This window comes from Chanodichthys erythropterus, chromosome 9, assembly GCF_024489055.1.
Source record: "Chanodichthys erythropterus isolate Z2021 chromosome 9, ASM2448905v1, whole genome shotgun sequence".
In the NCBI taxonomy this organism is placed as follows: domain Eukaryota; kingdom Metazoa; phylum Chordata; class Actinopteri; order Cypriniformes; family Xenocyprididae; genus Chanodichthys; species Chanodichthys erythropterus.
Window position 1 is genome coordinate 23,898,685 of NC_090229.1, and position 13,077 is coordinate 23,911,761.

General features: G+C 44.4%; 1 protein-coding gene across 1 annotated transcript; it reads right to left on the reverse strand.

Annotated features, from left to right (window-relative positions):
• Window positions 1–3,013: 3,013 nt before the first annotated feature.
• LOC137027188 (H-2 class II histocompatibility antigen, A-U alpha chain-like) lies at window positions 3,014–4,237 on the reverse strand. The gene is made up of 4 exons (XM_067395102.1): window positions 4,174–4,237; window positions 3,700–3,963; window positions 3,226–3,507; window positions 3,014–3,135 (listed from the first exon to the last, which is right to left on the reverse strand). Exons 1-4 carry the CDS (start codon window positions 4,235–4,237, stop codon window positions 3,014–3,016), a joined length of 732 nt encoding a protein of 243 aa, XP_067251203.1.
• Between the last annotated feature and the right edge of the window lie 8,840 nt (window positions 4,238–13,077).

Here is a 13,077-nt window from a genome sequence, read left to right on the forward strand (position 1 = left end):
CGAACACAAAAATGCAGAGGATTCCCATCACGTCACTGACGTAGCGTCGATAGGTCCCACGAAAGGAAACTCACTACATTTGCTGTCTGAGAGCATTTCACTGGGAATTTGACTTGGGGGGTTTGTTAGTCTCTCTACTGTAGCAAAAAGAGTGCGGGTGTTGTTTAAGTTTCTGTTTATAATATTTGAGAAGAAGGTCTGTCTAGCTTTGCCTAATTCCACATTGAAAGCATGAAGAATATCTTTATAGATGTTATAATGGATTTCAAGTTTTGTCTTTCGCCACATGCGCTCAGCTTTTCTGCATTGTCTTTTCATATTTTGCACTGCTGTTGAGTTTCTCCATGGTGCTTTTTGTCTGCCACTTTTCTTTTCCTGACTTTCACAGGAGCAATGTTATCAATAACATTCTGTACTTTTGAGTTAAAAGAATCAAGGAGAAAATCAACAGAGTCTGCAGATATGCTTGGTGTTAAATATATAGCCTTCATAAACAGTGCATAGTGTTCTCATTTAAGCATCGCTTTTTGACCGAGATAGATCTAGCTTCAACAGTCGGACAGATCAATATTTCAAAGGAAATACAGAAATGATCAGATAGCGCTACATCCTTAATGACAATGGATGAAATGTTTAGACCCTTACTGATAATTAAATCTAGAGTGTGTCCACGATTGTGTGTAGGTCCATGTACATGCTGAGTCAGATCAAAAGTATTCAAAACAGTTATGATTTCTTTTGCCATATTGGATTCTGCATTTTCTATGTGGATGTTAAAGTCCCCAGTAATAGCAAAACAGTCAAACTCTGAGGAAATTGCTGATAACAGTTCTGTAAAGTCCTCCACAAAGGCTGGAGAGTATTTTGGAGGCCTGTAGATAACTATAAGTAGAATGCGAGGAGCACCTTTTAATACAATACCCAGACAAGTAATTCGACAAGACAAGTAATCACCAAATGACACTTGCTTGCATTGATAGACATCTTTAAATAGAGCAGCTACACCTCCACCTCTCCTAACAGCTCTGCAGACACTCATAAAAGTAAAGTTAGGAGGGGCTGTTTCATTCAGGATTGTTGCACTGCAGCTGTCTTCAAGCCTTGTTTCATTTAGAAGCATAAAATCTAGGTTGTTTGTGGTTATTAAGTCATTGACTAGAAGTGATTTATTTTTAAGTGAGCGGATGTTTAGAAGTGCTAACTTAACAGTCTTACTTTCTGTCTCTACAGTAATCTTAGTTTGACGTGTAATAGGTAGCAGATTAAATGGGTTTGCCAAACGGTTTGAAAAGGCCTTAGGCTTTCTATAACGTAATAAAACAGAAATAGAGAAAGCTGCAATTTCACACATTTGAGCCCATCTTGCCATTGTATGTGCTATGATGTCAAAGGCAGATAGTCCATTTAATGGGTTAAATCACCCAAAAATGAAAATTCTGTCATTAATTACTCACCCTCATGTCGTTCCAAATCCGCAAGACCTTCATTCATCTATAGAACACAAATTAAGATATTTTTGATAAAATGGCTGAGTAAGGCCTGCATCGCCAGCAATAACACTCCCTTTTTCAATTCCCAGAAAGCTACTAAAAACATATTTAAAACAGTTCATGCGACTACAGTGGTTCAACCTTAATATTATAAAGAGACTAGAATACTGTTTGTGTGCCAAAATTAACAAAATAGTGACTTTATTCAACAATATCTAGTGATGAGCGATTCAAAACACTGTTTCATGAAGCTTCATCATATGATTTTGGTGCTCTGATCCACTGATTTGAAACTAATGTTTCGAAGCTTCATGAATCAGTGTTTTGAATATTGTTGAATAAAGTCTCTATTTTGTTATTTTTGGCACACAAAAAGTATTTTATTCACTTTATAATATTAAGGTTGAATCACTGTACTCACATAAAAGGTTTTAAATATGTCTTTAGTAGCTTTCTGGGCATTGAAAAGGGAGTGTTATTGGCCTCACTGAGCCATTGGATTTTATCAAAAATATCTTAATTTGTGTTCTGAAGATAAACAAAGGTCTTACATGTGTGAAATGACATGAGGGTGGGTAATTAATGACATCATTTTAATTTTTGGGTGAACTAACCCTTTAATGTTTATTTAATTTTTTTAAAAAGACGTTAAAAAATATAAATTTGTAAAATTTCTACAATAGGCCTACTATAATGATATTTTATTTGAAATTAAAAATTTAATGACCAGCCAAACTTACTGTTAAGTGTTAATTAATAGCACCTAGTCTACACTGTTTGTGTCGATTGTGTAAAACAGGCCTTTTTATGTTTCATTAGTGATTTACATTTTTATTATTATTTATTATTTCATTTATTTAACCAGGGGAAGTCATATTGAGACTGTCTCTTTTTAAAATGGTCCCTGGCCAAGAAAAGCAGCACTTAAGAAATGTATCAGCATCAAATAAACCATACCACAACACCTAACAAGGACAAAAGTTATATACAACATTAAACAAAATATGACATAATAACATAACCAGGACAGGCAGAAAATAAAACAGAACATCAGCCTATATACAATCACACTTATATATTTTGGTCTTGGTTTTGAAGATTTCCCAGCTCTAGTCACCTAAACGTTAACAATTGAGTAGCCATAAACAAATGAGAATGCAGACATGACAGAAGCGGAACTGAACTAAACATAACCGTGTAAATCCAGGCTGACTATTTGCATACTGAAGAATGGTATAGTATCAACGAAAGACCAAAATAAAATAAATATATCAGCTGATCATGTAGTATTAATCAACACATTTAATAACATTATTTTCAATTCACAAACACACACAAAGCAAAAAGTATTACTGAAAGATGAGTAGTAATATATTTTTACTTAAACTAAGCATCTGTTTATGATCAAAACAAGTGGAAGATAAAGTATATTTGTCACATATTTTGCAATGCAAATTTGCAGGGGATCTGTGCACAACAACACAACTAACAACAAATATGGCACTGTTAGTGCATCAGTATAACTATATCCATCTTTTCTCTTTGGCAATGAAAAAGACTCCGGTGGCCAAACCCAGCAGCCCAAGAGCCAGACCAACTCCACAGAACACTGATGGACCGATGCTGGGCTCCTTTATCTCTACATCTGCACAGACACAAAAATTAAATTCATAAAAATTAATTAAACTCATCATGTGTTTCTAAAAGGAATTAGATGTGAATAATAAATACCCACCCCATGTTCTGGTTTGAGGTTGTTGTAGGGCTTTGTGCTCCACAGAACAGCTGTAAATGTCTCCTTCCTCTGGAATGAAACTCAGTCGAGAAAATACATTCAGTGTCATATCATTGTTTGGGTAATATCTGCTGACTGTTGATTCATCTGTCACATTCACATTGTTCTTAGTCCATGAGACTCTGACCGGTGGAGGGTAGAATCCAGAAACAAGGCAAATCAGAGTGTTACTGACGTGTAATTTCACATCATTCCTGGTGTAAATTGAGGTCCAGGGAGGTTCTGAAAATATGTAATTTTTTTTTAAAAATATTTTATAAATAATTTAATCCTCAGTCTCAGCATTTGTAATGTAGCTATACCAAAATGTTTGGATATTTCAGACCATTCTTATTAAATTGACAAAGTTAAATGTTTAATCCCTATTGTCTTTAGATGGTAACTGAAGTAAAATAAAAATAAAAAAAAACTCACCAAGAGGTTCAGATATATTAAGAGAGAGGGTCCTGAAAAAAATATCTTTGCACAAAGATGATGATCCAGTATGAGCCGGGTCAATATCTTGTTGGTTGAATTTATCAAAGTCAAACATACTACTTATGAAATCAGGTACTGTGAGAACTAGTTTTGCCTCTTCTGTATCCATGTATGCAACCACTTCAGTTTCATAAGCGAAGAGAACTTCATTAGCACCAGCTGATCCACTGCATGATTCAGTCATGCCAAATTCATGATAACCTACAGATTTCAGAATTTAAAAGATTTGTTACATATCATCTAGAAAAGATCTTTAATTAAGTAATCCTTATGTCTTTACTATAAACATAAAAAAAACAACTCAAGCTTTAGCAGTATTATGTATATCAGAAAAAAAAAAAAATTAATAAGTCACATTTTAAAACATCTTTAGTTCAAAGTTGTATAATTTATATGAAAACTTTTACTTACTTTGGCCTTCAGTATACGGCGAATAGGCAATGAAAAATATTATTCCGCAAATTGTTCCAAGCATGTTTGTTTACAGTAGTGAGTTGGTTTTGGATCCTTCCACCTAAAGACAAATTCAGTATGTTCTGCCGTCAGTCATGAACTTGACATTCTGGTTATGATATGATAATGATCTGGTAATGATATTCTGTTATCCACCAAACTGAGAGTGATCTGCCACAAGTTAACTTCTTAACCACCAGAGGCCACTGTCACCTCTCTCTCACTCATTAAAACAGTCTTGAGTCTGCATAGAACAGCATTTAAGGAGACCAAGTGACCATATTCAATCTGTTAACTTTGAAACCAGACTAAATTTTTGTGTACAGCAAAGAACAGTCTGCCTTGTGGTAGTGTGTAAATGTATCCAAAAAAGAAAAACATCAATTGGTAAAACAGCATTAATCAATACATTTTATAACATTCAAAGCACATTTTTTTTTCACAATTTTTTCTTTTCAGATTAATTTAATACATATATTGAATATTATTTTATTTAAATGCTTAAATGCAATTTTTTCATTCAAATAATGTCACTCAATAATCAACAATTAAAATGACTGTGTGTGTTATAAAGTGATTCAGATACATTAAGGGAGTTTGAAATCCAAAAACAGGATTATTAATGATAACAGTATCTATGGTGAATGTAGTGATGTCCATTAAGTCATGTACTATAAAAATTCACATCTGATCTTGTAAGTCCATGTATGCTATTTCATTGTGAAAACTGCAGTAGAGTAAATCATCACGTCCTGCTGATCCACTGATTCAGTCAGGCCATATTCAGAATAACCTGCAGTTCACATGCTTTAAAAGCTTAAAATTCGATAATAACTTTGTTTCACAAACACTGTTATTGTTTTACATTTTTTGATAATTTAATTGTACAATAATCTGTGACTTATAATAATTATCACTTAACATTGTTTTATCTATTCACTGCATTGAATAAATCTTTTACTTATGCTCTTTTTGAGGACATAAGCTCAACTGAGACTTTTTATTATATTTTTATGTATTAGTATAATACATACATACTGTTAAAATATTGTACTTGCATGGTATTGAAAATGATTACTTATAACTTGTAATGGAGTCATTTTTGCTTTAAGGTATCTTTTAAACTTTTACTTAAGACATGAGTACATCAGCCAAAACGTCTCGGTTACGTATGTAACCCTCGTTCCCTGAAGGAGGGAACGGAGACGTACGTCAGTAGTGACCGACGGATTGGGATATCGCTAGAGAGCCCCTATCAGCTTCGAGAGAACTAAAACAAGCCAATGGAATTGGCGTGCGATATTTGCATAATGCGCACCTCCCCTAACAGGTGGATATAAAAAGGGGGGCAGATGCAATCGCACTCTGTTTTTCGCTGAGGAGACAACCGGTGTCCGCACTGCAGCGAGGGTACAGAAACTGTGGCGACGGGACGTACGTCTCCGTTCCCTCCTTCAGGGAACGAGGGTTACATACGTAACCGAGACGTTCCCTTTCAGTCGGTCACGTTCGACGTACGTCAGTAGTGACCGACGAATTGGGATCCCCACTAAAACGCCACAGTTACGAAACCCCTTCCAGTGCCCAGCGCAGGCTCTAGCCGCCCGTCGCACCAAGGGGACGGAGAAGGGGGCGAGCTTACGCCGGGAAGTCTACTGCTGTTCCGATATACCCACTAAGTAAACTAGACTACACTGGGGAAGCGAACCCGTAAGGAACGCTGCGGAAACCACTACCTACCCAGAGGGGAAGGAATTTACATGGAAAACATATGGACTGGCCCGCAGGGCAGAACGCATATGAGTCCCTGGGATGGCTCCACCTGAGTAGGGGGAGACTCATCTGACAGGAGAAAGCAGAAGCTCTGCTAAGGGAAAGACACGGGCTCACCGTAGGGAGTAACCGTGGACAATACACATATGGAATCACTCACGTAGAGGGATTGCAACATATGGAACCCAACCAACAGACAACATCGAAGATGGATGTTGGTCTGGCATCAGACACTCCGCAATGCCCGAGCCGAAGGTGGAGGTGGAGGAACTCGACAGGGTTCCCCGAACGGGGAACACGACTGGAGTCAACAGATGCACATATCCTACCGGCTGGTGGAAGTGAGTACACGGGAAGAACCAGCTTACACGTAAGCTAAAAACCCTAGCAAACGTGTTGGGTGTCGCCCAGCCCACAGCTCTACAATCTGTCAGCGAGGCGCCATGAGCCAGCGCCCAGGAAGAGGCCACTCCTCTGGTGGAGTGGGCTCTCAACCCGAACGGGCAAGGCACGCCCTGGGAACATAAGCCAGGGCGATGGCATCCACTAACCAGTGGGCCATCCTCTGCTTGGAGACAGCCTTTCCCTTCTGCTGGTCTCCGTAACAGACAAAGAGCTGATCTGAGGTCCTAAGCTTCAAGTTCTATCCACGTAAACACGCAGGGCACGAACTGGACAGAGCGAAGCTAGGGCTGGGTCTGCCTCCTCCGAAGGCAGCGCTTGCAGGTTCACTACCTGATCTCTGAAGGGAGTGGTAGGAACCTTGGGCACATATCCAGGCCGGGGTCTCAGGAAGACGTGAGAATCCCCAGGCCCAAATTCTAGGCACGATTCGTCGACCGAAAATGCGTAGAGGTCCCCTACCCTCTTAACATGAGGCCAATGCAACCAGGAGGACGGTCTAAGAGACAGTACTTTTAACTCAACTAATTGCAAAGGCTCAAGGGATGACGCCGAAGTTAGCTAAGAACTAAGGTGAGATCCCTAGAGGGTAAGGAGGGTGGGCAAGGAGGAATCAGTCCCCTCGCCCCCCTCAGGAACCTGATGATCAGACAGTGTTTCCCCAGGGCTTGCCATCAACTGCATGGAGATGTGCAGCGAAGCGGCAACATACACCTTGAGGGTGGAGGGAGACAGCCTTCGCTCCAAGCCCTCTTGCAGGAAGGAAAGCACAGATCTGACCGAGCATGATCGGGGGTCCTCTCGTCTTGCGAGAGGAGCACCATTCAACGAATAGGTTCGACTTCAACGCATAGAGGCTCCTCGTGGGAGCACACGTGGAGGTTCCACAGGTCGGGACGCGGGTGCCATAGGAAGCCCCATCTCTGAGTCAGGAGGTCCTTCCTCAGAGGAATCGGCCAAGGAGGGGCTGTCGTGAGGAGCATTAGGTCCGAAACCCGGGTCCGAGTGACCAATATGGAGCCACTAACAAGACCTGCTCCTCATCCTCCCTGACCTAGCACAGGAGCTGTGCAAGAAGGCTCACTGGGGGAAAACGCATATTGCGTAGGCCCCGGGGCCAGCTGAGTGCCAGGGTATCCGTGCCGAGCGACTCGCCGGTCAGGGAAAACCACTGGCCGAGGGCAGTTCCTGGGGAGGCAACAGGACTACCTGGGCCTCGCTGAAGTAGTGCCAGATCAGCTGGACCGCCTGGGGATGGAGCCGCCACTTGCCCGCAAGTGGAGGCTGCCGTAAGAGCTCGTAGGCTGCACGGTTAAGCACACCTGGGACATGAGTGGCCTGAAGCGACCTCAGATGCTTCTGACTCAATAGCAAGAGATGGCAGGCGAGTTGCGATATGCGACGGGAGCGTAGACCAGCCTGATGGTTGATTTACGCAACGGCCGCCGTGCTTGTCCGAGCGGACCAGTACGTGCTTGTCTGACAGCAGCTCCTTGAAGCGGCCCAGTGCAAGACATACTGCTAGCAACTCGAGGCAATTGATATGCCAATGCAGTCGAGGCCCCGTCCAAGACCCGAACCGCATGCCCGTTGTACATGGCCCCCCATCCGGTGGTAGAGGCATCTGTGTGGACCACAGCGTCCAAGGGGTACTCCCGCCCGCAGGAACAAAGGGTCCGACCACCGGATGAGGGTAGGGCGGCAGCTCCGTGTCACGAGGACACTGAGCGTGCTGCGCTGCCATGGCCATCTCGGGACCCAGTCGCGGAGCCGGTGTTGAAGCGGCCTCATATGGAGCAACCTGAGCGGCGAAACGCGGCTGCAGATGCCACATGCCCCAGGAGCCTCTGAAGTCTTTCAGTGGGGCCGCCATCCTGCGCTTGAGCGAACTCAGGCAGTTCAACACCGACTGGACGCGCTCCTCAGAGAGGCGCACAATCCAGGCGACCGAGTCTAGCTCGAGACTGAGAAAAAAGATCCTCTGCCCGGGGGCGAGTTTGCTCTTGTCCCAGCTGACCCAAAGACCCAACAGGCTGAGGTGAGCTAAACCATCTCCCTGTGTATGCACAACTGCTTCGCGAGCTGGCCAGGAACAACCAGTCGTCGAGGCAGTCGAGAATGCGAACGCCCTGTTCCTTGAGGGGAACAATGGCCACCTCCGCAACCGTGTGAGGCTTGGAGCGACAGGGCCAGCCCGAAGGGTAGGAGTTTGTACTGACATGCTCGACCCGAGCGCAGAATCGAGACATGAAAGTATGCATCCTTCAGGTCGAATGCTGCAAACCAAACCCCGGGACGGACGCACTCGAAAATGCGCTTCTGCATGAGCACCTTAAACGGCAGCCTGAAGGTACCGGTTCAAGACGCGCAGATCCAGGATTGGCCATAGCCCACCGCCCTTTAGGGTACAATGAAGTAGGGCTGAACCTGACTTCAAATCGGCTGGAGGGACCGGCTCGATTGTATCCCTCGCCAGGAGGACAGCAATCTCCACTCGGAGAACAGGTGCAATGTCCAACGACACCTAAGTGAAGTGGACACCCCTGGACGCCGGAGGACACCGGGCGAAATGAATCGCATAGCCGAGTCTGATAGTACGCATGAGCCAGCGGAACGGGCTGGGGGCACTAACCAGGCCTCCAGACACCGAGCCAGCAGAATCAAACGCACCACAGACGTACCGGGGGTGGGGCAGCGAACCAGAGTACGGGGACCCGACTCGGGCGGCGTGGTAGCGGCCCAGAGTGTGATCAGACTCTGCGAGGTAGCAGTGCGTATGGGAGACGGCACACGGGGCGCGGCCTGCACCAACACACTGACACCTGCTGGCGAGGTGAGAGGGGGCTGGGAGTAGCAACGCGGGGCGCTGCACATCGCCAGCCACACTCTTGGGACGTAGAGGATCGGAAAACAGTTCTTAGTGGGTACCGCTGGACTCTGGAGAGCCAGCGGCGGAACAGACCAATTCTCCACCCGGCCCTCCTCCGGGGGAGAAAGAACCGTTTACGTCAGCTCCAGGTCGCCATATCTCCAGGACCGTCTCCCGCTAGTCAGGTGACTGCGGGTTGAGCGGGCTGGGTTCAAGGCCAGTTTGTGAGATGAGCGCATCGAGAAAGCACACTTTGACGACGGCACATCCCAGCAAGACTCGCCAGGGGTGTTTCTGGACCACCATGGTGGACATTGTCTGGCCAGGGGCCTGCGCTTTGATTTGCATCCTGCGTAGCTCAACCCCGACTCAGAACTACCCACATGCAATGAGTGCTTTGACCTACTGCAGACTTGCCAGGGGCCAAGACTCATGCAGGGCAGAGGTGGTGTGCCCGTAGCACTGCCACCCCACCCTAGGGGGTAGTGAGAGAGAAAAAACTTGTAGTGCAGATTATGACCCTCTTGGCGTTCCATATTAACGCCAAAAAAGGCCACAAACTGCCAAGTTTTTTCATGCACATCCGGGCTAAGCCAGGGGGCGGGGCAAGGCGAGTACGCGTCGCACGACACCCCCAGGGGCCCGGGAAAGCATGGTTGCCAAGTCTGAATCCGATTCGGCATGAGCTCGCCACAACCGTGGGACGCTCAGCCTCATCTTCATGTTCAGAGCCCAACAATACTCTCTCCAATGTAGCAGTCGACATCTGATCCTCTGCTGGAGCCCTGACTAAGATGTTAGGTCCTCCATATTTATTTTAAGGAGGACCAGCAACACATGCAGAAGCTACCAGCCATGTTGGACAGTGAACGTGGCCGCCCAACTGGACGACACACGGCACCCTGGGCACCGACGTGGCCATGTATCTAAACATGATCCACCCACGAACATAGTCACAACATGTTTGCGATGGGGGCCCACGGAGAATGACTCGGCGGGTATTGCCCCACTGTGATCCTCTGGTCACCCAGGCTTCTTAACCAAAGTAGCACTTTTCTGATTCAGAAAAATAACTAGATCGGGGAATAAGTGAGGGGACTCCACCTCATTAAAGGCAGCCGAGTCTCGACCGTGCATCTAGAGCGCCAGACAGCGCGCAGGGTTGCCGTGGCAACGCGCGCTGTCAGCCGGCAATTCGACGGCACACGGCGCGCTGAGCGCTCAAGCCCTTACGAGAAAGGCGAGCAAACAACGCGCCGACGTGGACATATTTCCATAAGAAAATATGACCACCCACAAACACAGTCTCAGCACGCTAAGCAGACATGAGAGAAAGTGATCGTGGCCGTCAGAGAGGATAGGAAACGACCGCCTCCAGAAACGCACAGACAGAATGACATCTTGAAAAAGACGCAGTGTCTGTCTGTGAAGCTCTTTTAGAAGGGGAAACTTCAGCTCTTTTGTGTCGAGACACACAGGGAGCGTCACGCCGTGTTTAGAAAAACACAGGAGGAACCAGACCAAATCGCAGACCAACCAGTGGAATTACAGCGGAACGCTGGGAAAACAGTAGATGTTTCCACCCGGCTCACTCCAACTCGCGACCTCGCTGCAGGCGTCGTCACACCAACACAAGCGCCGAAACTTCTTCAGAGGCTTGAAGTTCAAACAGCCGCAGGACACCAGGTAGGCTCCGAAGCGAAAGACAGAGTGCGATTGCATCTGCCCCCCTTTTTATATCCACCTGTTAGGGGAGGTGCGCATTATGCAAATATCGCACGCCAATTCCATTGGCTTGTTTTAGTTCTCTCGAAGCTGATAGGGGCTCTCTAGCGATATCCCAATTCGTCAGTCACTACTGACGTACGTCGAACGTGACCGACTGAAAGGGAACACACTACAGTATTGTATTATGTGTAAGCAATAATTTTGTCTGCTTTATTTCAGGCATGTAAGATGACAACATGCATTTGATTAACAAATACTGTTGACATCAAATTATCATCATTATTATCATATTGTCCATAAGATTATTCTGTAAATTAAGCACCTTCCTATGGATGATGTCAGAACCAGGATGTCTAGATGCAACACTGATTCCCTCAATTGTCCCAGAAGACACTAGAATATTTGCAAGCAAAAAAAAAAAAAAATGCTTTAACCATTAGAAACTCTCCAGAAAGGTAAATATCATATAAGATTTTAAAGTGATTTTCTTTAATTTTGAGGTTCTAATATGTTTAAGCTTTTGTTTGTCGAAGAAAATATCCAAATTATTTCTTGCAGACCTGTAGGGAAACATAACATTGTTGAATATTTGTACATGGTAGTGGTAGTACACTACCATCAGTTCAGTTTATAAGCTTTCAGATGAGACCAAAAATGACATAGATACATGTGAGAAAACACTAGTAGATAAATAGTATGTAGTTGAAAGCATATGTCATGTGAAGCAAATGGTACAGATGTGTCATTGAAGTGTAAATGACTCTCTCCAGACAGAACCATCCTGTGCCTGGAGTGTCCCAAAAGTCCTCAGTCAGCATATTGATGAATCCCTCACACTAGATAGGCATTAGCACAATGTGATGATGAAGGCCATTGTGCTACGTTTAATTCACATGTATACCTTTAGTACTAGGGCAGTAAATATTTCTACCATATTCGATTTAATCAAACGTCTTTGAATGGTCATTTTCATATTTTCCAATAGATATCACAATTTTCTAAAGGTAAAGTTGTTCTGCATGTACAGTACAGAACAAAATAATAATAAAACACAGATCAACTTGGACAAGCAAAACAATAACAACAATGAAAAACAGATTTAATCTGCGCTGATCTCCAAACTCTTCCTCATCTGGTAAGTTCCGTCTCCGTTGGGAAGAATCTGTCCTCCTGTGATCTGATCATCATCCACAGGCTGATCATCTCTGAACAGAGTCAGGTTAATGTGACGGGGGTAAAAACCAGTGGCCAGACAACTGATCTGAAACCCTTGAGAGTCTGGGAGTGTCTTCTTCATGAGTCTGACTCTGGGTTTCACTGCAGAGAAGAAGAAAGTATTACTGTTGTTAAACTGTTGAGTTTATGGCATCAGTCAATAATTACACTGAAGTTAAATGGATAGTTCACCCAAAAATGATCCCATGAATTACTCACCCTCAAGCCATCCTAGGTGTATATGACAATCTTCTTTCAGATGAACACAAACGGAGATATTTAAAAATATCCTTAGTCCTCCAAGGTTTATAATGGCTGTGAATGGGGGGCCAGTTTTAAAACAAAAACACACAAAAAAATGCATCCATCTATAATCAAAGTAATCCATTCGACTCCAGGGGGTTAATAAAGGCCTTTAATAAAGGATATCGGGAGCTCTATAGGGCGGCGCTTAAGGCCATTGCCTCAGAATCTTGGACTGAAGCAGAGTGTTGCCGACAAAGACTCTGAGATAAGTAACACAGCAGCGTATGCAGTGTCTCGTTCCCTCTTCTCAGGGAACCTCTTGTGTTAGGTATCCGGAGACATTCCCTTTCGAGTCTGTTTCTCAACAGATTCTCAATCCCTCCATGTTGATAACAAAGTTCCAGATTTGCTGCAAGTCAAGCCGTTGACCTCAGCTAAAAGTACTTCATGCAACAGAGACCTCATAAGCTCAGCAGCATAGCGGCTATAAGAGCAAGTTGCACAAGTATGGACTACTGCAAACACATCGCAGAGTAAAGGACAGTGGTCTCGCATGCATCCTGGATTAACCATGCACTCACTGCCAGCATTCATGTTGTGCTTGTCTCCAGACTGCATCAACAGCAGCC

Excerpts from the sequence above, each read along its gene's own strand:
- LOC137027188 (XM_067395102.1), bottom strand. The coding sequence starts at position 4,237 with ATGCTTGGAACAATTTGCGGAATAATATTTTTCATTGCCTATTCGCCG. Across the intron at positions 3,964-4,173 it reads GCCGTATACTGAAGGCCAAA|GTTATCATGAATTTGGCATG; the intron begins GTAAGTAAAAGT and ends TGAAATCTGTAG. Across the intron at positions 3,508-3,699 it reads TAATATATCTGAACCTCTTG|AACCTCCCTGGACCTCAATT; the intron begins GTGAGTTTTTTT and ends ACATATTTTCAG.